The sequence below is a fragment of the Prionailurus viverrinus genome, chromosome B4 (assembly GCF_022837055.1).
Source record: "Prionailurus viverrinus isolate Anna chromosome B4, UM_Priviv_1.0, whole genome shotgun sequence".
Taxonomy (NCBI): domain Eukaryota; kingdom Metazoa; phylum Chordata; class Mammalia; order Carnivora; family Felidae; genus Prionailurus; species Prionailurus viverrinus.
The window spans coordinates 119,938,967-119,962,859 of record NC_062567.1 but is presented as its reverse complement, the minus strand read 5'-3'; the positions used below and the strand labels follow the sequence as shown (position 1 = coordinate 119,962,859).

General features: G+C 36.7%; 2 protein-coding genes across 5 annotated transcripts in view; one reads left to right on the top strand and one right to left on the bottom strand.

The window, feature by feature from the left end:
• The first annotated feature begins 4,240 nt into the window (after nt 1–4,240).
• On the top strand, nt 4,241–5,371 carry PMCH (pro-melanin concentrating hormone). The gene is made up of 3 exons (XM_047868654.1): nt 4,241–4,489; nt 4,823–5,021; nt 5,310–5,371. The coding sequence occupies exons 1-3, from the start codon at nt 4,241–4,243 to the stop codon at nt 5,357–5,359; spliced, it is 498 nt and encodes a 165-aa protein (XP_047724610.1). The 3' UTR covers nt 5,360–5,371.
• A 404-nt stretch (nt 5,372–5,775) lies between these two features.
• PARPBP (PARP1 binding protein) overlaps nt 5,776–23,893 on the bottom strand; it is a 72,248-nt gene continuing 54,130 nt past the window's right edge. For 3 of the 4 annotated variants that reach the window (XM_047867174.1, XM_047867175.1, XM_047867177.1), the window contains 2 exons: nt 6,767–6,902; nt 5,776–6,296 (listed from right to left, as the gene is read on the bottom strand). In XM_047867174.1, coding sequence (XP_047723130.1) covers nt 5,944–6,296; nt 6,767–6,902 — 489 coding nt within the window. In that variant the 3' untranslated portion in view covers nt 5,776–5,943. The remainder of the gene's footprint in view (nt 6,297–6,766; nt 6,903–23,893) is intronic. The other variant, XM_047867176.1, reaches the window with a different exon arrangement.

The following is a 23,893-nucleotide window of genomic DNA, read 5'->3' as shown; positions in this document are numbered from 1 at the left end:
ATAAATAAACATTAAAAAAAAATAACATAATAGCATATAAATTAGGAATAATGGTAACTGGAGCTAAGGATTTGAAGGTGTTTACCTTATTTGGGAGAAATGCAGAAATACAGATTAACTAAAACATAAATAACTAAAGATGATATTAAAATGTCTAGGGTTGCCTCTAAAAGAACAAAAAATAGATTAAATTTAACCAGAAGGCAAGAAAGGGAGGGTGGGGTGAGGAAAACATATTAGAACAAATAAAAATCACAAAAGAAGACAGTGGTAATGAATCTCAGTAATTCATTAAACAGAATAAATATAAATAGACTAAAGTCTCTAAGTAAAAGACAGAATTGTCAGACTAAAAATTCCAAACTTAGCTACATGGTATTTACAATAGGTATATCTAAAACATAAAGATACAGGAAAAATAACAGTAATAGATACATTATTAATGCTGCAGAGGGTCATGATACATGATTTGGCTTATAAGCAAGATGAAACAATTTCTAATTTGAGTGTCCTAATAACATAAGCTCAAAATAAATAAAGCAAAAATTGCAAACTACAAAAAGAATTAGATAAGTTCATTGTAGTGATTTGTGAATATCTCTTTCTATAATAGATAGTTCATGTGGACAAAAAATGAATAAAACATCTAAGATTTAAACAACATATTATCATGTTTCATCTTATGGAGACTTATAGAACCCTGATCTCAACAATAATGTATACATAGTCTTTTCAAGAATAGACAGAACTTTTATGTAAAGTGAAGATATTATAGGCCATAAGGCAAGTTTCTCTATGTTGAACTATATGAAATTTCTATTTGTATGTCAAAAACAGTTGAAAATCATTACATATTGTTGCTAGATTTCAAATACTCTATAATTTATAGACCAAGACTTCTGACACAACTTTGTTGAAAATTGGTAGCCCCTGCCCCCAAATTTCAATTCCCATATATTTGGAATGTTAAAAGTACCTAAGTAACTGAGGGGTCAAAGAAGAAATAATGAAAATAATAAAAACTTAGAATTAAACACTGAATAGTCACTTATCAAAATTGTAGGCATTAGCAAAAATGATACATAAAAGGAAACATATAGCTTATTTTCTTAAAGTCAAAATATTAATGATTTATTCTTCTAATGTAAGAACTTATAAAAATTAAAAAATATCCCCCCAAAATAATAAACAGCAGAAATTAATAAAATAGAAAGATATAATAAAGAGCAACAAACCAAAAGTTTGTTTTTGAAAAGGCTAACAAAACTGATAAACTTCTAGGAAGCCTGATCAAAACAGAGGGATGAAAGAGAGACAGGCAGAGACTGTAAGACTACAAGTAAACATAATTAGAATAAAATATAACTACAGATGAAGCAAGAATTAAAATATTTAGAAGAAAACATTATTAATAACTTTATACTAGCAAATTTGAACACTTTAGTGAAATGGACAAATTCTATAATAATACACATTCCTGAAACAAACTAAAAAAGAAACAGAGAAGCTGAATACTCCTACAGTCAGTGAACAAAGTGAATTCATCGTTATAAAAAAAAAAAAAATCCCAGCAAGAAAACACCATACTCAAATAGTTTTTACAGGAGAGAAAAGAAATGCAATAAACATATTCCCCAGTTCATTTTATGAAGCTAGCATAACCTTAAAGCCAGACAAAGGCAACATAAGAAAGAGAAAGTACATATCAATCTCACTCATGATAATAAACGTAAAATGTACTAAATCAAATACTACCATATTGACTCCAATTATATTTTTAAAAGGTTTGTTTCATGTACACATGGTTGATTTAACATGAGAAAAATCTGTTCATTTCATTTACTAAAGATCGAAGGAGAAAAATGATACAATCATCAGCAAAACATTAAAAGCATTCTCTCTAAAATCAGTCATACTGCAAAGATGTCTGTTATCTCTATTCCCAACATTTACTGGAGGTTTTGGTCAGTATTAGTGTGCATGCTTACACAGACAGACACACAGAAGAAAGACACACACACACACATACAAATATAGAAAGGCTTGGAAGGAGGTAATAAAATGCCATTATTTTATTTTTTATATCAATTGTCTTCATGGAGAACCCCAAAGAATTAATACATTTATAAACTATTTGGAATTAAAAAGAATTTAGAAAGTATTTTGTTTATAAGAGCACTACACAAAAGCCAACTGCATGTCTATAACCAACAATAACATTAGAAAAGGTAAATTTCTTAAAAATACCATTTATAATAACTAAAATAGTTTAAGTATAATTATAAAGAATTATAATCCTTTCGACAAAAACATGTAAGAAATTTATGAAGAAAATAGTAAATGTTATTAAAAGATTAAAGAAGATCTAAATAAATATGGAAAAGTACCATGTCCACAGATAAGAAAATGAATTATCCTAAAAGTGTCAATTACCCTCTAAAATTAATCCACAGAACTAATACTATTCCCTTCAAAATCCCACCAAAGTTTCTCACAGAACTTGAAAAGATGATGTTAAGATTTATATGAAAAAGAAATGGACAATAGCCAAGGAACTGCTGTAGAAGAAAAACTGGTGGGTGAGCAGGCAGCTAGGAAACTTGACCTACCAGATATCAAAAATTATTTTAGAATTATAATAATTAAGATTGTTGATTTGGCAGTGAAAGAAGAGTTCAGAAAGAGACACACATGTATACAGAAAGTTGATATACTGCAGAGACAGCAGTGCAGATTAGTAGACACAGGACAAATTATTCAAGAAATATGTAAAAACATTTGGAAAAAGTAAAATTTATCTCTATTCTAAATCATATTTTAAATCATATTCTAAATCAAATTTCAGATGAATTAAGAATCTAAATGTCAATGTCAAAACATTTCAGCTTTAGAATGTATAGAAATATGATAATAATCTCAGGGTTGGGAAAGATTTCTAAATAAAAACATGTTGAAAGTACTAATCATATTATGAGGGAAAAATTTTTAAACAATAAAATTTAGCAGTTTGGTGCACCAAAAGAACCATAAAAGGGTTGAGAAGACAAGTCACAAAATGAGAAAAAATATATAAAACACATGTAACTAACAATAACATCTAGGATATAAAGAACTCCCATAAATCACTATGAAAAAGACAACCCAAAGAAAAATGGACAAAGATTTTTTTTAAGGGGCATTTTACATAAGAGGAATGACAAATGGTTCATAAATATATGAAAAGACATTCAACTTCTTTGGTAATTAGAGAAATACAAATTAAAAGGACAATAAGATACCCAAGTATTGGTTAGGACATGGAGCAATGGGAATTGTCAAACACTTGCTGGTGGGCAGGTAATTGGCTACCACTATTCTGTAAACATTTTGGCATTAGTAAAGCTGAACACGTGTATTCCATGACTAATTCCACACCTAGGAATATACCCTAGAAAATTTTTGCACATATGTACCAAAAGACAAATACAAGAATGTATTCTCCTACTTGGAGGGGTCAAAATGAGAACTTAATTGCAAAATGTTTAATTAACCATTATACAACATATTCACCCAAAATTAATATTTATAGAACACATAAATACTCTTTTAATGGACTTCTTATTCATTGTTAAATTCAAAATTAATATCCTCTTGTAAATGCAGAGATAAAACACAATGACAAGCCGATTTTTGATAAGGCATGAATGACTTTTTGTTCACACTGACAGGCATATATACTTTAATTACCAAAAACTAAACTGAGCATTTATGAAAGAAAATCCTTTTGGAAGACTACTTCAATTTAATAAGGATTAAAAGTAAATAAAACCTTTATCATCCTTAAATAAAATAACTTAGCTTTAATACCATGCCTAATCAGAAAATATAGAGAAGAAAACAGTAAGAGTATGGAGAGCCTGGTGTCCCATGGTCTTCCTTAATAACAATCCACTTTCAAGAGACTGTAATCTATTCAACAGAAAGCATTCTACCAAGGATGAATTAATCAGATTCTGAGAAAATACACACTCAAAATAAACAATATGCCACTAAAACCAAAACAATGTAGGTATTAGCTATACAAGAGGTTAGCCTCTATCTGATGAGTCATTTCTAGAATGATGAAAGTCTACGTCTTTGAAGTGCTTTCTATTCAAACTGGAAAATATATAAAGGTAGGAATCACTTTCAAAGCAGGTTGACTTGAGAAATTTTCCTTCACTTTACATACTTTCGACTCTATGCAAACATCAAACTAAGAATGGCAAAAATGAGTCTCTCTTCCTACATATTAATACTAACTTTTTCTCTGTTTTCTCAAGGCATTTTACTTTCAGCATCCAAGTCCATAAGAAATTTAGAAGATGACATGGTATTTAATACATTCAGGCTGGGGAAAGCTTTTCAGAAGGATGATACTCCTCAAAAATCAGTCGTCGTTCCTTCTCTGGAACAATATAAAAATGATGAGAGCAGTTTCATGAACGATGAGGAAAACAAAAATTCAAAGGTAAGTGGCAATGGGACTTATCCTTTTTTCAGTGGAAATCTGAATGATGTTTACAATGCTTTTGAAAGTAAAATTTTATAAAAATATATGCAAGCAGTCACATTATGCTTTAGGACAACTGATGAAATTTCATACATAGCAGGTGGTTTTTCCATTCTGGACAACACCTCTCATCCAAACGGTTTTTCCCAAAAACCTGTATCTAATGTATTTTTAAAGAGTCAAAACAGTACAGAGCCATCTTTGAAACGATCAGCGAGAATACTATACAACTATATTATAGTTCTATTCCCAATAAGACAGCTAAAACACAAATCAACCTTCTCTTTACAGAACACAGGCTCCAAACATAATTTCTTAAATCATGGTCTGCCACTGAATCTGGCTATAAAACCTTATCTGGCACTAAAAGGATCTGTAGCTTTTCCAGCTGAGAATGGAGTTCAGAATACTGAATCAACACAAGAAAAGAGAGAAATTGGGGATGAAGAAAACTCAGCTAAATTTCCTATAGGAAGGAGAGATTTTGACAGTGAGTAGTCTTTTTAAAATTCAATTCTTACATCTTAATACTATAAAAGAGAATTCTGACGTTAAGTGGATCTGGATCCAATCTTAACAAAATCAAGTAAGACCATGGTTCAATTACACTTGACATTAAGTGCCCCCTGCCACAGATGTGGGATTAAAAAGAATTTAAGAGTTATTGTAATACTGACTTACTCAGAATTAGCTGTATAAGATCCATTCTCTTATTTCTAATAAATTTTGTGTGATAATAATAGTCCTTTAGACAATTTAAACTTTTTTATTCCTTCAGTGCTCAGGTGCATGCTGGGAAGAGTCTATCGACCTTGTTGGCAAGTCTGAAACCTGCTGGACCACATCTTTCCTGAAGAAAACAAAATCATTTAATTGTCTGTCCAGGAAAAAGCCCTTAATGTTACTATGACTTGTATTATTTAAAATGTCTGTTTTAAAATAAAGTAAATAAATCTGTAACTTAAATGATATGCTTTATCTGTGCATTAAACTTTGTGAATATTCTGCATAATTATGATTTATGAGTATTTTTTAAATGCTTAACATACTAACCTTATATACACTTCAGACCAATATAATAAAGAATCATAACTTATACCTTGATCTCTTTTTAAATTTTTTTTAATGTTTATTTATTTTTGAGAGAGACAGAGACAGAGCATGAGTGGTGGAGGATAGAAAGAAAGGGAGACACAGAATCCGAAGCAGGCTCCAGGCTCTGAGCTGTCAGCACAGAGCCCGTTGTGGGGCTTGAACCCATGGACCACGAGATCATGACCGGAGCTGAAGTCGGACACTTAACCGACTGTGCCACCCACACGCCCCTATACCTTGATCTCTTAAAAATTAAGTAGATGCCTTTGGTGAATGGTTTAATATATACAGAAATCTAAAGCAAATAAAAAACAAATTCATAGTCTAAAATATTGAGTTAACTTTGTCTGGCCAGTAATCAATTTGTCCTTGCCTGTACAGTTGTTGCTTTTTGCTACTCTAGCTATTTTGCCACACAATTTATTCTGGAAATTGTTTGATGTCTTAGGTATTTTAAAATTTTTATGTTGAGATGGTTCATTTCCACTATCACAAAGATTATTTTCATCATCTAAATCCACCTGTTTCCTCTTTGAGCTTTTATTTCCTGTCTGACTACTTGATTTCCTTGCAACTTTTTCACTTTTACTTCTGTCCAGATGAACATTTCCAGAACTCGTTCCAACTGTTGGTCTTCTAACAGATGAATTTACACCTTCTGTTATGCAAGCTGAAAAGAGGAAAGAGATTACATAATATTTAGTATTATTACCTATGAAAATTTTACAATGAAGTTTAAAATTCACTAAAGAATATTCAAAAATTTGATTTGCAATCACATAATACCATAAATTACATGATTAGCAAATACAGCCATATTACTATCACATTAATTTTCATTTTCCCCATATCACTTTTTACCCATACAAACAAATATTTGCTTTGTTTGAACGCATGACACTTAACCCTTAAATACTACAAGTGATTTCTTAAATACATTTAGTTGAATCAAACTGTGTCCTATTCCTCCTAGATTTGTACATAGATATAACTTTTTAAATAAACTCAGGTCTTAAAAATATAAACCTTTACATTTCACATTTCATACTTTTCAAAACAAAATCTAGTTTTATTTAAGTTAAAACTAATTAATACACTAGAATTAAATTGTTATTTAATTACTCAAATAAGGTCAATTACCAGAAAGGTCATTTTCCATGTGAAGTACATACAAAGGCTCTGATGCTGAATTAACATCATTCCATTTATCCTTGCTTATTATGCAGTCCTCTTTATAAGTACAAGCAAACTGGGATCTAATTAAGGTTTGCTTCATCTAGTAACAGAAAGAAGAAAGTATACAATTTATTTTGATTTATTTTTTCATCTAAATAGAAATATACTCTATATTAATCAAGAGATCATAAAAATTTCCCTTGGGGCACCTGAGTGGCTCAGTCAGTTGAGTGTCCTACTCCTGATTTTGGATCAGGTCATGATCCCAGAGTTGTGAGTTCGAGCCCCATGTCAGGCTCCGTGTTGAGTGCGGAGACTGCTTAAGATTCACTCTCTCCCTCTGCCCCTCTCCCCTGCTCACTCTCTTGCTAAAATATTTTTTTAGTTGCCCTTAAAAATTCCATTATTCATTGGGAACTTTTAACGCTTGATGTTTCATAATCTACAAACTCATTCTTTGCTACAACTGGCATTTTTGTTCTTTTCAGTAATACCACCTTTATGCACATTTAAAAAATTTTTGTAACAGTTTAGAAAAATCAATTTGAGACTCCAGAATATGTGAATACTTAAATATTTAGGAAAATAAGAAAGATGATTCAAATATATCATTCTAGGAAGATGTGACCAAGAGATTTAATGGTCCAATATTCAAAATAAACGCTCACATTTATCTTCAAAGATCATAAGTAGGAGAAAATCAGAAAGCGAAATTTAATTCTCAACCACTAAAAAGGACGTCAAGGAAGTAGTTTTGGAAATGTACTCTGCAAACATAAAACCAGTGGCTGATTTAGGGAAAGAAATTAATTTCAGAACAAAGTAATCTATATGGACAATGCAAATTTCAGTAATTCCAGTTGATATATAATGACATTTAGTTATAACTTGCAGATATCTCCAAATTGAGATGTCAAATCCCTTTCAGAAAAAGATGTTTAAATTTAAGATAAATGAGGGGCACTTGGGTGGCTCAGTCAGTTAAGCGGCCAACTTTAGCACAGGTCATGATCTCACGGTTTGTGGGTTCGAGCCCCACATCAGGCTCTGTTTTGACAGCTCAGAGCCTGGAGCCTGCTTCAGATTCTATGTCTCACTTTTTTTCTGTCCCTCCCTTCCTTGTGCGCTCTCTCTCTCTCTCTTTCTCAAAAATAAACGTTAAAAAAAAATTTTAAGAAATTTCAGATGAGTAAATATTAAAGAGGACTTCAACAATTCAAAAATTTAATACTTCAAAAACTACATTATGTGGAACATTACTTACAAAATATTGATTGATACAGTTCATAGTCTAAAACAGCACAACTTTTTATTTCATATTCAGCAATTAAGTATTATACATTCAGAGAGATCACTGCATTAACTCAGTTAGATGTTTGCAAAGATAATGGCAGTGAAATACAGACTATGATTTAAAAGGAATTAGATTAATCCAGTTGCTTCATAAAAGCAAGTGTTCCTGTCGTAGACTCTAAGTCTAAAGTTCTTTCTTGGCCAGCAAGAAAGCGGGACGCAGGATTAAAAGCGAGAGATGGCTAATGTCCGGGAAAAGACAAGAGCCCCAAATAAGGGTCCTTGCTCCGTATTTATTAAAATCAGATGGCTTACAAATGTGATGGGCATGCACAAAGAGACAATGAATCTGTGAACACTAACTCACGGGCATGAGAGAAAAGGGGGTTTTGAAGATATATGGTATTTGGGGTTTGGGTCAATATAAAACAAAATCCTGGCGCCTGGTAGATGGGCAGATGGTTAGATGGTTAGATGGCTGTTAACGGCAGGACAGGAGGCATCATGTCTGTTTATCTTAGCTAGCCTAAGAGATAAGGCAGATGGGGCAAATAACTTCAGGGTTAACAAGACACCTTTTCTTTTGCTAATCAGCTCTGCTCTGGGTAGCTTCAGCCCTGGAATCTGTATATATACCTATTTACCTATTTACCTAATTTGGTCCTTCCTTCCTGTGAAAGCAGCTCTTTGCTATACTACTAAGTTGAGGGATGTTTTCGCCCTGAATGCCTAATCTTGATTACCTCATATACCTTTATATTGGGGGCCTTTGCCCCCCTCTCTATTCTGGGGCCTTTGCCCCTCCCTCTCTATTCTGGGGGCCTTGGCCCCTCCCAACTTTAATCTGGGGTCCTTTGCCCCTCCCTACTCTATTCTAGGGTTCTTATTCAGTTTACCCAAGCTTGGGTGAGAGCAACCTAAGGCTTTGTAATTGGTGTAAGCCCAGGGAATTTCTAAGCTTATTCCCCACATGTTCCCAGAGTGACATGTTTATGTCCTTCTAATGGTGTCTATGAGAGCTCCAGTTCCCATACCACTAAAAATTATGTTTAATTTGTTTAAAAAATTAAACAACTGGAGTTTGATATCTTCCATTTTAAGCATAAAAATTCACAAAATTGAAAAAGAAATGTGAAAATGTAAAAGATCAAACACTATTTGAAATAGTGTAAGAAAGTGGCTCTTGATTATGGATGATGGAACTATAATCCAATATCCTGAATCCACATGAATACAACTACTATTATACATTTTCCATCATGAGATCCACTAAAATATAACTAGCCCTTTCTGGACTTTATTAATTCTATACATATAGAATTAAAGCAAATGATAAAGCCATTAAAATACATTTTGTTAATAAAATGAACTTCGTAAAGTTTATATGCACCACATCATTACTCTAGTAACATTATCAAAAACTTTTATTTCTATCTGCAAAACCAGTACTAACAATTGACATTATCTCTTTATACATTTCTTTCATTTCACCAGAGTTATTGCTTATAAAGAATTATAAACTAATTGCCCATAATGAGTTGTAAAGAGTACAGCAAGACCATGAAGGCAAATGAATGCTAAGTGGCTGGCTAGGATCATTTCCATGGTACCCAGATAGTGATAGCCCCTGTGGGTGGCTTAGACCACTTTAGCGTCCCACACTCTGAAAAAATATACAATAATTATTTACTATAGACAACTGATGTTTTCTCAGTCTCACATTTAGCAAAAATAAACATTTCTTTAGAAAGCAATGTCATTTTTTAAAATATTTATTTATTTTTGAGAGACAGAGACAGAGCTTGAGCAGGAGAGGGGAAGAGAGAGAGGGAGACACAGAATCTGAAGCAGGCTCCAGGCTCCGAGCTGTCAGCACAGAGCCCAACACAGGGCTCAAACTCACAAACTGCAAGATCATGACCTGAGCCAAAGTTGGACGCTTAACCAACTGAGCCACCCAGGGGCCCCAGAAAGCAGTGTCATTTTTATTGTTGACATACAACTAAGTAAAAACCTTTCCTTGTTATGTAAATACAGTTACAGAATAAGTGTCATAGCCCTTGTCACAACTACATTTCCTTTCTTTAGGCCCCCTATAGAGAAATTCTTGAGGCTTAGTGACAGTAGGATAATTACAGAAGCCAGAATTAAAAAGAAATGGATTCCTAAAATACTGAGAATAGATTCAGATGTGAAAGGAAATAGTTAACCACTTTATTCACCATAAAAAATATTATTTATAAAAATATCAAAACATGAGAACCACAACTGTTCTACAGTAATCTTGGAATACTTATGTCCAAAAGAAATAACTGAGTAGTTACAATGAAGGTATTTTTTTTCTTTCTGTAAAAGATTACACGTGGGTTTTCTTTCCCCACCCTGTACAAAAATCTCTTTTTTTAAAATCAATTATGACTTATTAAGTTCCAACTATGTAATAAACAGGCACACAGAATACTAAAGGGATTACTTAGATGGCTTCTATAATCACAAAGGTATTCTACTTATAAAACCTGCTGTTGACACACAGCTGGAAGAAATAATAAATAAATTGGATATCAGACTCAAGATTGAAAAGATGTCAGAACACTAGAACCATAAGTAGAAAATAATAAGATGAAAATGAATGAGGATAAACAAAGTCCTGTATTTAAGTTCAAAATATCAGTTACAGATGAGGATGACGAAAACCTGACTTAAATGCAATATATGAAAAAGACCTAGAGATTTTCATTGATCGTGAACTTGACTGGAGCCAACAATGTGATGTCCAGCTAAAAAAAAAAAAAAGCAAAACCAGCACAAAAAGACAGTGATGTGATTGGAAAGGCTCCAGATTTGCAGTTAAAAGACGTGCCTTCTAAAACTGGCCCTATCACTTATAAACTGGATATTTCAGGTAAACCTCTGAATCTCTCACTTATCCACACATAAATGGGAATAATATTAACCTTACAGAACTGTCAGAATTAAGTAAAGTTAAAAATAGGAAAGGACCATATAAGCTCTAGAGATCCATGTAGATGCCATGCAATTAATTAACGTAGTAACATATATGAAGACAGTTTCCTATACAGTAAGAAATCTGTTAAATTAGAGTTCTCACGACCAGGACAACTCTAAAATTATTCTAGGAATTCAACTCAAAAACTGAACTTACAATCAACATCTTCATTTCAGTTATCAAAACAATACAAGCTGCATTGGCTTGTATTTGTAACTTAAAAGAGATTGCTTTTGTTCATAAAAGTTGAATTTTTCTGCACAAGATTAGTGGCTACATAGAATTGAGATTACTTCCTGTTGCAAATCTTCCAAATCTCTCTGTGTATTTGATTTGGAATCACAAACAAGCAAAACAATTCCCTCTTGAAACTGCTTTTGAAATACTAAACAACTAAGAATAATGTCCAGATTCATACATGGCTGTTAAAATCATTTTATGTTCAAGTCACATGAGAGAAAAGGATTGAACATTTTCCTTTGTACAGTGATTTCCCCCCTTTGGAAAGATTTCTATCCACAGTAAAATTGCAATGAACTTCAAACTTGCCAAGAATTGGAAAAGTCCTTTTGCCACAAGCTCTTTTTAAATTGGAATTATTAGTAAGTTCCCAGTTTGAGGAAAATAGTACTTCACATAGGAAAGCCTGACTCTAGCTAAATTAAGACAAATGAGTCAAAATACTGTAAAGTTGCAGTCACTCTCTGAGTTAGGTGTATTAAGATAATGAAAGCGCTAAGCCCCATTATGTTGATAAATAAATCAACAAGTTTGAAAGAGGAATTTATTCTCAACATACTCATTAAATATGCAACTGAAAATAAATATCCTGAAACTGAAAAATTATCTAAACTAAATAAACTGAAAAATTTATCTTTTCATTCTTACATTACTGCCTTTTCAAAAAGACCACTTTTGTTATCGTTAATGGCATATGAATGTAAAATACATCAAATAATTCATTGCTTCATCAGTGAAATTCAATTTATTTCATTAAATAGCAGAAAGATATTTTTGACCTAAGTAGTAGCATTACTTTTTTATGGCTCTTGATTATAATTACTATGCCTTTATCTACTCTTTGGAAAAAGTCTTTGAAGTCTTATACCTGACTACAAACCCTTACTCTGTTACTTACTGTAAGGTCTAGAAAATGTCTTCTAGAATTGAACAAGGATTAACTGGGATGAAAGATATAAAATGTCTAATATAACACTTGACACTTAGTAGGTATGCAATAAATCCCAACCTCATTACTTCAGCCCAACGAATTCAACTTTAGTTCAGTCTAATACAAACATCCCATTTTCATTCTAATGAAAAATGCTGCTCTCTCTCTTAAATAAAGTCTTTGCTTAATGTCACCTTCTCAAAGAGATCTCTACTGGTCATCCTATTTAAAATCAAAACACACACAAAGGAACACACTCTCCTTATTCCCCTCCCTAGCTTTATTTCACTCCAGAGCACTAATAAACTTCTAATGTTCCACATAATTCACTTGTTTTGTTGTTTGCCTCTTCCAACTAAAATGTAAGCTCTGTGAACAAAACCCTTAATTTGGCAACTGGTGGCCAAACCCCTAGTTTGGCTCTGGCCTTCCTGTGGCCTCCCCAACCCCACAGGGTGAGGAGTCTATAGGGCCCACTTGGAGACTATGACTCCCTTTTTGATCCTATTCCAAGTACCTGGGACCCCAGAATTCCCTGCTCAAACTATCTTAGATACTGGGCTGGTGTTGGCCTCTTTCTCTAGGTTCAAGGGCAGACTGTTTATGGCAAGGGTGATGGGGAGGAGAGTGCGTACACCTCTTGAAGGAATGTCCCTAAGAGTACAGAACAGAACAAAGATTGAAAGGGGCTCTGGAGGTGGGCCAGGTATGGGCTTCCATTTATATTCTTGTACTCCAGCCCCACAAATATTTGGGGAATATTTGCCCATGAGGGCAGGGGCTTTTGTCTGTTTTGTTCACTAATGTATCTCCAGTGCCTAGGACATAGCCTGGTACCCAGGAGGCATATAAAACATGTTTCTTGAACGAATCAAGTAAGTAAAATTATAAGACTATAATAACAGATATATGCAAGAGGAAGGTATGAGGGAACAGAAACATGAGTAAGCAAAAGCTTGGAGGTAGAAAAAAGATTTACAGAATGGATTCTACTCTTTAATACAGACAAAGGAAACCATGTGATACAGAAATGAGAGAAGTAGACTGGCAAAGAACAGCTAAATCACCCTAAGAACACAAGCTTTGAGATAGAAAAACACGTAAGACAAAGTAAGCCCCACTCTGTTCGGCAGAGTAACGAAACCGTTCGATAAAGAAACAAGAGAAAGGTATACATGCAGAGAAAACCTAAATCACATTTAAATACTGAAAACCATGCAGCTGAGTCCTTAAGCCCCATTATATCCACTGTTCCTTTAAAGTTCTTAAATAGTCCACCTTTTTCAGGCTCTCATGCACATATCCTCACAATAAGCCCTACAAAAAATAACCGTTCCTTAAAACCACAAAAGCCACACACACTTTCCTTAACCTTGCCCTACACTATTTACTCACTTATTTTGTACAGCTACCCAGTACACAGTCTATACTAGTGAGATAATCTAATACTTCATCAGGTTATTTGCTCAGCTTAGAAGTCTCTTTTGCATTCTCTCTGCCTTTTTAAATCTTATTCTCGGACTTCCGGCAAGATGGTGGCTTAGGAGGACGCTGGGCTCACCGCACATCCTGCTGATCACTTAGATTCCATCTACACCTGCCTAAATAACCCAGAAAACAACAGAGGATTAGCAGAACGGAGTCGCCGGAGCCAAACGCAGACGAGAGGCCCGCGGAAGAGGGTAGGAAGGGCGGCGAGGCGGTGCGCGCTCCACGGACTGGCGGGAGGGAGCCGGGGCGGAGGGGCGGCTCGCCGGCCAAGCAGAGCCCCCGAGTCTGGCTGGCAAAAGCGGAGGGGCCGGGCGGACTGTGTTCCCACAACAAGCGCGACTTAGCGTCTGGGAGGTCATAAGTGAACAGCTCTGCTCGGAAAGCGGGAAGGCTGGAGGACAAAGGGAGGGAGAGCTGCTGAGCCCCCTGACAACAGAGCTCAGTTTGGTGGGGAACAAAGGCGCTCGCCAGCGCCATCTCCCCCGCCCATCCCCCAGCCAAAATCCCAAAGAGAACCAGTTCCTACCAGGGAACTTGCTCTCTCCGCGCAAACACCCAACTCTGCGCTTCTGCGGAGCCAAACCTCAGGCAGCGGATCTGACTCCTTCCCGCTGCCACAGGGCCCCTCCTGAAGTGGATCACCTAAGGAGAAGCGATCTAAGCCTGCCCCTCCTGCCCCCGTGCACCTTGCCTACCCACCCCAGCTAATACGCCAGATCCCCAGCATCACAAGCCTGGCAGGGTGCAAGTAGCCCAGACGAGCCACACCACCCCACAGTGAATCCCGCCCCTAGGAGAGGGGAAGAGAAGGCACACACCAGTCTGACTGTGGCCCCAGCGGTGGGCTGGGGGCAGACATCAGGTCGGACTGCGGCCCCGCCCACCAACTCCAGTTATACACCACAGCACAGGGGAAGTGCCCTGCAGGTCCTCACCACGCCAGGGACTATCCAAAATGACCAAGCGGAAGAATTCCCCTCAGAAGAATCTCCAGGAAATAACAACAGCTAATGAGCTGATCAAAAAGGACTTAAATAATATAACAGAAAGTGAATTTAGAATAATAGTCATAAAATTAATCACTGGGCTTGAAAACAGTATACAGGACAGCAGAGAATCTCTTGCTACAGAGATCAAGGGACTAAGGAACAGTCACGAGGAGCTGAAAAACGCTTTAAACGAAATGCATAACAAAATGGAAACCACCACAGCTCGGATGGAAGAGGCAGAGGAGAGAATAGGTGAACTAGAAGATAAAGTTATGGAAAAAGAGGAAGCTGAGAAAAAGAGAGATAAAAAAATCCAGGAGTATGAGGGGAAAATTAGAGAACTAAGTGATGCACTAAAGAGAAATAATATACGCATAATTGGTATCCCAGAGGAGGAAGAGAGAGGGAAAGGTGCTGAAGGGGTACTTGAAGAAATCATAGCTGAGAACTTCCCTGAACTGGGGAAGGAAAAAGGCATTGAAATCCAAGAGGCACAGAGAACTCCCTTCAGACGTAACTTGAATCGATCTTCTGCACAACATATCATAGTGAAACTGGCAAAATACAAGGATAAAGAGAAAATTCTGAAAGCAGCAAGGGGTAAACGTGCCCTCACATATAAAGGGAGACCTATAAGACTCGTGACTGACCTCTCTTTTGAAACTTGGCAGGCCAGAAAGAATTGGCACGAGATTTTCAGGGTGCTAGACAGAAAAAATATGCAGCCAAGAATCCTTTATCCAGCAAGTCTGTCATTTAGAATAGAAGGAGAGATAAAGGTCTTCCCGAACAAACAAAAACTGAAGGAATTTGTCACCACTAAACCAGCCCTACAAGAGATCCTAAGGGGGACCCTGTGAGACAAAGTCCCAGAGACATCACTACAAGCATAAAACATACAGACATCACAATGACTCTAAACCCATATCTTTCTATAATAACACTGAATGTAAATGGATTAAATGCGCCAACCAAAAGACATAGGGTATTAGAATGGATAAAAAAACAAGACCCATCTATTTGCTGTCTACAAGAGACTCATTTTAGACCTGAGGACACCTTTAGATTGAGAGTGAGGGGATGGAGAACTATTTATCATGCGACTGGAAGCCAAAAGAAAGCTGGAGTAGCCATACTTATATCAGACAAACTAGACTTTAAATTAAAGGCTGTAACAAGAGATGAAGAAGGACATTATATAATAGTTACAGGGTCTATCCATCAGGAAGAGCTAACAATTATCAATGTCTATGCGCCGAACACCAGAGCCCCCAAATATATAAAACAATTACTCATAAACATAAGCAACCTTATTGATAAGAATGTGGTAATTGCAGGGGACTTTAACACCCCACTTACAGAAATGGATAGATCATCTAGACACACGGTCAATAAAGAAACAAGGGCCCTGAATGACACATTGGATCAGATGGACTTGACAGATATATTTAGAACTCTGCATCCCAAAGCAACAGAATATACTTTCTTCTCGAGTGCACATGGAACATTCTCCAAGATAGATCATATACTGGGTCACAAAACAGCCCTTCATAAGTTTACAAGAATTGAAATTATACCATGCTTACTTTCAGACCACAATGCCATGAAGCTTGAAATCAACCACAGAAAAAAGTCTGGAAAACCTCCAAAAGCATGGAGGTTAAAGAACACCCTACTAACGAATGAGTGGGTCAACCAGGCAATTAGAGAAGAAATTAAAAAATATATGGAAACAAACGAAAATGAAAATACAACAATCCAAACGCTTTGGGACGCAGCGAAGGCAGTCCTGAGAGGAAAATACATTGCAATCCAGGCCTATCTCAAGAAACAAGAAAAATCCCAAATACAAACTCTAACAGCACACCTAAAGGAACTAGAAGCAGAACAGCAAAGGCAGCCTAAACCCAGCAGAAGAAGAGAAATAATAAAGATCAGAGCAGAAATAAACAATATAGAATCTAAAAAAACTGTAGAGCAGATCAACGAAACCAAGAGTTGGTTTTTTGAAAAAATAAACAAAATTAACAAACCTCTAGCCAGGCTTCTCAAAAAGAAAAGGGAGATGACCCAAATAGATAAAATCATGAATGAAAATGGAATTATTACAACCAATCCCTCAGAGATACAAGCAATTATCAGGGAATACTATGAAAAATTATATGCCAACAAACTGGACAACCTGGAAGAAATGGACAAATTCCTGAACACCCACACGCTTCCAAAACTCAATCAGGAGGAAATAGAAAGCTTGAACAGACCCATAACCAGCGAAGAAATTGAATCGGTTATCAAAAATCTCCCAACAAATAAGAGTCCAGGACCAGATGGCTTCCCAGGGGAGTTCTACCAGACGTTTAAAGCAGAGATAATACCTATCCTTCTCAAGCTATTCCAAGAAATAGAAAGGGAAGGAAAACTTCCAGACTCATTCTATGAAGCCAGTATTACTTTGATTCCTAAACCAGACAGAGACCCAGTAAAAAAAGAGAACTACAGGCCAATATCCCTGATGAATATGGATGCAAAAATTCTCAATAAGATACTAGCAAATCGAATTCAACGGCATATAAAAAGAATTATTCACCATGATCAAGTGGGATTCATTCCTGGGATGCAGGGCTGGTTCAACATTCGCAAATCAATCAACGTGATACATCACATTAACAAAAAAAAAGAGAAGAACCATATGATCCTGTCAATCGATGCAGAAAAGGCCTTCGACAAAATCCAGCACCCTTTCTTAATAAAAACCCTTGAGAAAGTCGGGATAGAAGGAACATACTTAAAGATCATAAAAGCCATTTATGAAAAGCCCACAGCTAACATCATCCTCAACGGGGAAAAACTGAGAGCTTTTTCCCTGAGATCAGGAACACGACAAGGATGCCCACTCTCACCGCTGCTGTTTAACATAGTGCTGGAAGTGCTAGCATCAGCAATCAGACAACAAAAGGAAATCAAAGGCATCAAAATTGGCAAAGATGAAGTCAAGCTTTCGCTTTTTGCAGATGACATGATATTATACATGGAAAATCCGATAGACTCCACCAAAAGTCTGCTAGAACTGATACATGAATTCAGCAAAGTTGCAGGATACAAAATCAATGTACAGAAATCAATTGCATTCTTATACACTAACAATGAAGCAACAGAAAGACAAATAAAGAAACTGATCCCATTCACAATTGCACCAAGAAGCATAAAATACCTAGGAATAAATCTAACCAAAGATGTAAAGGATCTGTATGCTGAAAATTATAGAAAGCTTATGAAGGAAATTGAAGAAGATTTAAAGAAATGGAAAGACATTCCCTGCTCATGGATTGGAAAAATAAATATTGTCAAAATGTCAATACTACCCAAAGCTATCTACACATTCAATGCAATCCCAATCAAAATTGCACCAGCATTCTTCTTGAAACTAGAACAAGCAATCCTAAAATTCATATGGAACCACAAAAGGCCCCGAATAGCCAAAGGAATTTTGAAGAAGAAGACCAAAGCAGGAGGCATCACAATCCCAGACTTTAGCCTCTACTACAAAGCTGTCATCATCAAGACAGCATGGTATTGGCACCAAAACAGACACATAGACCAATGGAATAGAATAGAAACCCCAGAACTAGACCCACAAACGTATGGCCAACTCATCTTTGACAAAGCAGGAAAGAACATCCAATGGAAAAAAGACAGCCTCTTTAACAAATGGTGCTGGGAGAATTGGACAGCAACATGCAGAAGGTTGAAACTAGACCACTTTCTCACACCATTCACAAAAATAAACTCAAAATGGATAAAGGACCTAAATGTGAGACAGGAAACCATCAAAACCTTAGAGGAGAAAGCAGGAAAAGACCTCTCTGACCTCAGCCGTAGCAATCTCTTACTCGACACATCCCCAAAGGCAAGGGAATTAAAAGCAAAAGTGAATTACTGGGACCTTATGAAGATAAAAAGCTTCTGCACAGCAAAGGAAACAACCAACAAAACTAAAAGGCAACCAACGGAATGGGAAAAGATATTCGCAAATGACATATCAGACAAAGGGCTAGTATCCAGAATCTATAAAGAGCTCACCAAACTCCATACCCGAAAAACAAATAACCCAGTGAAGAAATGGGCAGAAAACATGAATAGACACTTCTCTAAAGAAGACATCCGGATGGCCAACAGGCACATGAAAAGATGTTCAGCGTCGCTCCTTATCAGGGAAATACAAATCAAAACCACACTCAGATATCACCTCACGCCAGTCAGAGTGGCCAAAATGAACAAATCAGGAGACTATAGATGCTGGAGAGGATGTGGAGAAACGGGAACCCTCTTGCACTGTTGGTGGGAATGGAAATTGGTGCAGCCACTCTGGAAAGCAGTGTGGAGGTTCCTCAGAAAATTAAAAATAGACCTACCCTATGACCCAGCAATAGCACTGCTAGGAATTTATCCAAGGGATACAGGAGTACTGATGCATAGGGCCACTTGTACCCCAATGTTCATAGCAGCACTCTCAACAATAGCCAAATTATGGAAAGAGCCTAAATGTCCATCAACTGATGAATGGATAAAGAAATTGTGGTTTATATACACAATGGAATATTACGTGGCAATGAGAAAAAATGAAATATGGCCTTTTGTAGCAACGTGGATGGAACTGGAGAGTGTGATGCTAAGTGAAATAAGCCATACAGAGAAAGACAGATACCATATGGTTTCACTATTATGTGGATCCTGAGAAACTTACCAGGAACCCATGGGGGAGGGGAAGGAAAAAAAAAAAAAAGAGGTTAGAGTGGGAGACAGCCAAAGCATAAGAGACTGTTAAAAACCGAGAACTGAGGGTTGATGGAGGGTGGGAGGGAGTGGAGGGTGGGTGATGGGTATTGAGGAGGGCACCTTTTGGGATGAGCACTGGGTGTTGTATGGAAACCAATTTGTCAATAAATTTCATAAAAAAAAAAAATAATAAAAAAATAAAAATAAATCTTATTCTCATTTCTCAAGGCCAGGGCACCATTTTCTCTACTTATTGGTCTCTAGTTCTTCCTTTTGTGGGTATCTCTAATCCGTCAGAACTACAACTCCTCTAATATGATAGCCACATGTAGCTAATTAATGAAAATTAAATAAAACTAAAAATCCAGCGCCTCAGTTGCAGTGGCCACATTCCAAGCGCTTGACAGCAACATGTGTTAGCATAGTTACAGAACATTTCCACAGAAAGTTCCACTGGAGAGCACTGTTCCAGAGCAACGCATTATCATCTACACCCTGTAGCACTTTCATGTGCTGCAAATGGATTCTCAAAGGAGTCTGGGACATGTTTTGTTTGCTGGGTCCATAATATTGAAACCCATATGCAACTTTATATTACTAAAGGAGAACTCGCATCTGTTCCCCACGTCTTCTAACTACTACCTGATGTAAAAGGATCAATTAAGCTTTGGAAAAAAATTATAATCATTTTGTCTTCTAAAAATACTATTTCTTTCCTATTTTCTCCACTCATTCTGGGACTCTAATTAGGCGTATGTTAGACTTTTTCTCTGTGTCCTACACTTTTCTATAGATTTTTAAATTCTTTACTCTCTCTTTGCTTTAGTTTGGATATTTTTCTAATGACCTATCTCCAAGTCTACTTTTGCCACCTAATGCTATGTCTGGTCTACTATTAAACTCAACTAATGAGTTCTTAATTTCAGATGATGTTTTTACAGTCCTGGAATGCCTCTTTGGTTCTGTTTTATAGATTTTAATTCTCTGCTGGAATTCCCCAATCATCATCCATTTTGCCCATCTTTTCCTATAATTACTTTTACATGTTGAAAAATTTTTAATTCCTTGTCAGTTAATTCTAGTATCTGGATTACTTGTAAATCTGCCACTATTGTTAGTTTTCTATCTTAATTAAAGGAAAAATCTGCCTACGTCTTTTCTTTTTTTTTTTAATATGAAATTTATTGTCAAATTGGTTTCCATACAATACCCAGTGCTCATCCCAAAAGGTGCCCTCCTCAATACCCATCACCACCCTTCCCTCCCTCCCACCCCCCATCAACCCTCAGTTTGTTCTCAGTTTTTAAGAGTCTCTTATGCTTTTGCCTACCTCTTTTCATGTCCAGAATTATTTTATTTCATGTTGAATATTGTGTATAAAGACTGTAGACACTCCAGATGAAGTTTCCTCTATCTAGAAGGGTTTCCCTTGTCTCTGTTAAGCAGACACAGCAAAGGGCTGATAACCTACATGCAGTCAGGAACTAAGCTGATTAAGAGCTAGGTTCTGGGGCGCCTGGGTGGCACAGTCGGTTAAGCGTCCGACTTCAGCCAGGTCACGATCTCGCAGTCGGTGAGTTCAAGCCCCGCGTCGGGCTCTGGGCTGATGGCTCAGAGCCTGGAGCCTGCTTCCGATTCTGTGTCTCCCTCTCTCTCTGCCCATCCCCCGTTCATGCTCTGTCTCTCTCTGTCCCAAAAAAAAAAAAAAAAAAAAAAAGTTGAAAAAAAAAAGAGCTAGGTTCTAGGGGCACCTGGGTGGCTCAGTCGGTTAAGTGTCTGACTTTGGCTCAGGTCATGATCTCACAGTCTGTGAGTTCAAGCCCTGCGTCGGGCTCTGTGCTGACAGCTCAGAGCCTGGAGCCTGCTTCGGATTCTGTGTCTCCCTCTCTCTCTGACCCTCCCCCGTTCATTCTCTGTCTCTCTCTGTCTCAAAAATAAACATTAAAAAAATTAAAAAAAAAAAAAAAAAGAGCTAGGTTCTACTTATCATAACTTACATTCGTCTTCTGGTTCTCATCTCTTCCTCAGGAATGTCCCTCTCAGGCTTTCAATCGAGAGCCTTGTGGATCTGTATTGTCTCTGACCTGAAAGTCTGGGGGATTCAATCTGTCTTTCAGAGGTTTTTCCACTGTGCTCTTTGGCCTCCTATCTTACTTACTCCATTTCAAATATGACAAATAAGTTGAAAAGGAGACAGCCATGTGTTGAAGGCAGTTCCCACTCCTCAAGCAGGGCCTTGTCTTCTAGCTACCTCAAGAGCATAGGTGATTTTAGTCTACTGAATTTTTTAAAATTTTTTTAAATGTCTATTTATTTTTGAGACAGAGAGAGACAGAGCATGAACTGGGGAGGGGCAGAGAGAGAGGGAGACACAGAATCTTTAACAGGCTCCAGGCTCTGAGCTGTCAGCACAGAGCCCGACCAGGGCTCGAACTCACGGACTGTGAGATCATGACCTGAGCCAAAGTCAGACGCTTAACCAACTGAGCCACCCAGGCGCCCCTGGTCTACTGAATTTTAGCCACCCACTTGGCTTCAAAATTGAGCATATGTTGGCATGCCCGGGTGGCTTGGATGGTTGAGCATCCAACTCTTGATTTCAGCTCACATCATGATCCCAGGGTTGTAGGATTGAGCCCCACGGCAGGCTCCACACTGAGAACAGGGACTGCTTGGGATTTTCTCTCTCCCTCTGCCCTTCTCCCCTGCTGGCATTTTTTTCATCTCTCTCCCTCTCTCTAAAAACAAACAAACAAACAAACAAACAAACAAACAAAAAATCTAGCATATGTGCACTAGGTAAAAATAACCATGCATTCAGGGCTCCTAAAGTTTTCAAATTTTTGCCAACCCCCCAAGACACCCAGTCTTTGTTAGTTACTCCTTCCCTCAGAAGAGTTCCTTTACGTGGGCTAACGTCAATCCTTGGCTCATACCTAAAACTGGCAAATAATCTCAGGGAACAAAACAGCTGATAATAAGCTGCTCACCTCACAAGGACTTTACTCTCCCCAGACTTTTAGTTTACTTAAATAGCTTTGCTTATATACCTTTCCTATGTCTTTAAAATATATCATTCCCCATTTATCTGCTTTTTATTTTGTTATTGTAGCAGAAATGGTATTCTGTCATGGCCTACTATATCCTAGTTTGAAACAGAAGCAACCAAGTATGTGAGTGATTTCTTGATTCTGTTCGCTCCTTTTTTGAGAGCCTTTTATTTTCTCCTCAGTGACATTTTGAAGGCTGCATATTTTCTGTTTTTCCTCATTTTTCACTAGCCTAAGGAATGATAGAGGCAGAAGTAGTGTTCAGCCGAGGAGACAGTTTGAAAACATTTCTGGGTTCTACACTCTCTCCTAAGAGTTTATTATACATACATTGTATGTATTATAAGAAGATTCACTACCTCTACTTAGACTATATCTCATTCAAATGGAGAGGGATCATTTAGATAATTTCCCCAGTTCACTATGTAGCACTAGAGGCTTCATTTGTGTGTGTATAAGTTCCAGGGTTATTTTTTACATTTTAACCAGATTACTATCTACTTGCCACTTCTATTATTCCTCTGAAAAGGAGGGAAAAAAATATTTTTCAGTTTGAGAAATATTAGTGATAATTCTCAGGATCTATCAACTGACTAGTATAATATCTGGGGACTGGGGCTATATTAAGTTGCTAAGTCATGCTGTGCATCTTCACTCTGAAATCTTCAGTTTCTTTCCTTGGCAATCGTTTTTTAAGTTATTATATCTAATTGCATTATTCTTTGTTGTTTGCTCTCGGTGAAGGTTTTTGCTAGTTGGTACTATTTTACAGTCATTTTGAGGGGAGAGAAATTCTATGAGTTAAACTCTACCATTTTAATTTGGATATACTCAGAGGTTTGTTAACACTCTAAAGTTTAAAGTTGGAGGTCTAATTAAGAATTTTCTAACACCATGAGCACTGGACTGCCTGGCTGCTTATGAAGATACCAGAGTTACAGCCAGTCTATTTTTCACACTACCTGAGCCCTAATTTTCACTGCCCTGACTACTCTATGTTTTAAAGATCCAACATTTTCCTGATCAGCTCACATAAGTTATGAAATCAGTTAATGCTAATGATTATGTATGCATTATTTTACGTCTGTGTGACATACATTCAATATGGACACAAACATTAGACTCAGAATAAGGAAAAGACATGTACATGTGACTTTTCAGTTGTGCCTGACATGCAAAATACTGCTAAACCACACTGAAAGGAATAAAATTAATTCATATACAAGGATAGAAGGAGGAAAATCTTTTAAGAAAGAGGTATGAGAATATGTGTATAAACTGCTTGGAATTGGAGAGTTGGAATTCCAATTAGAA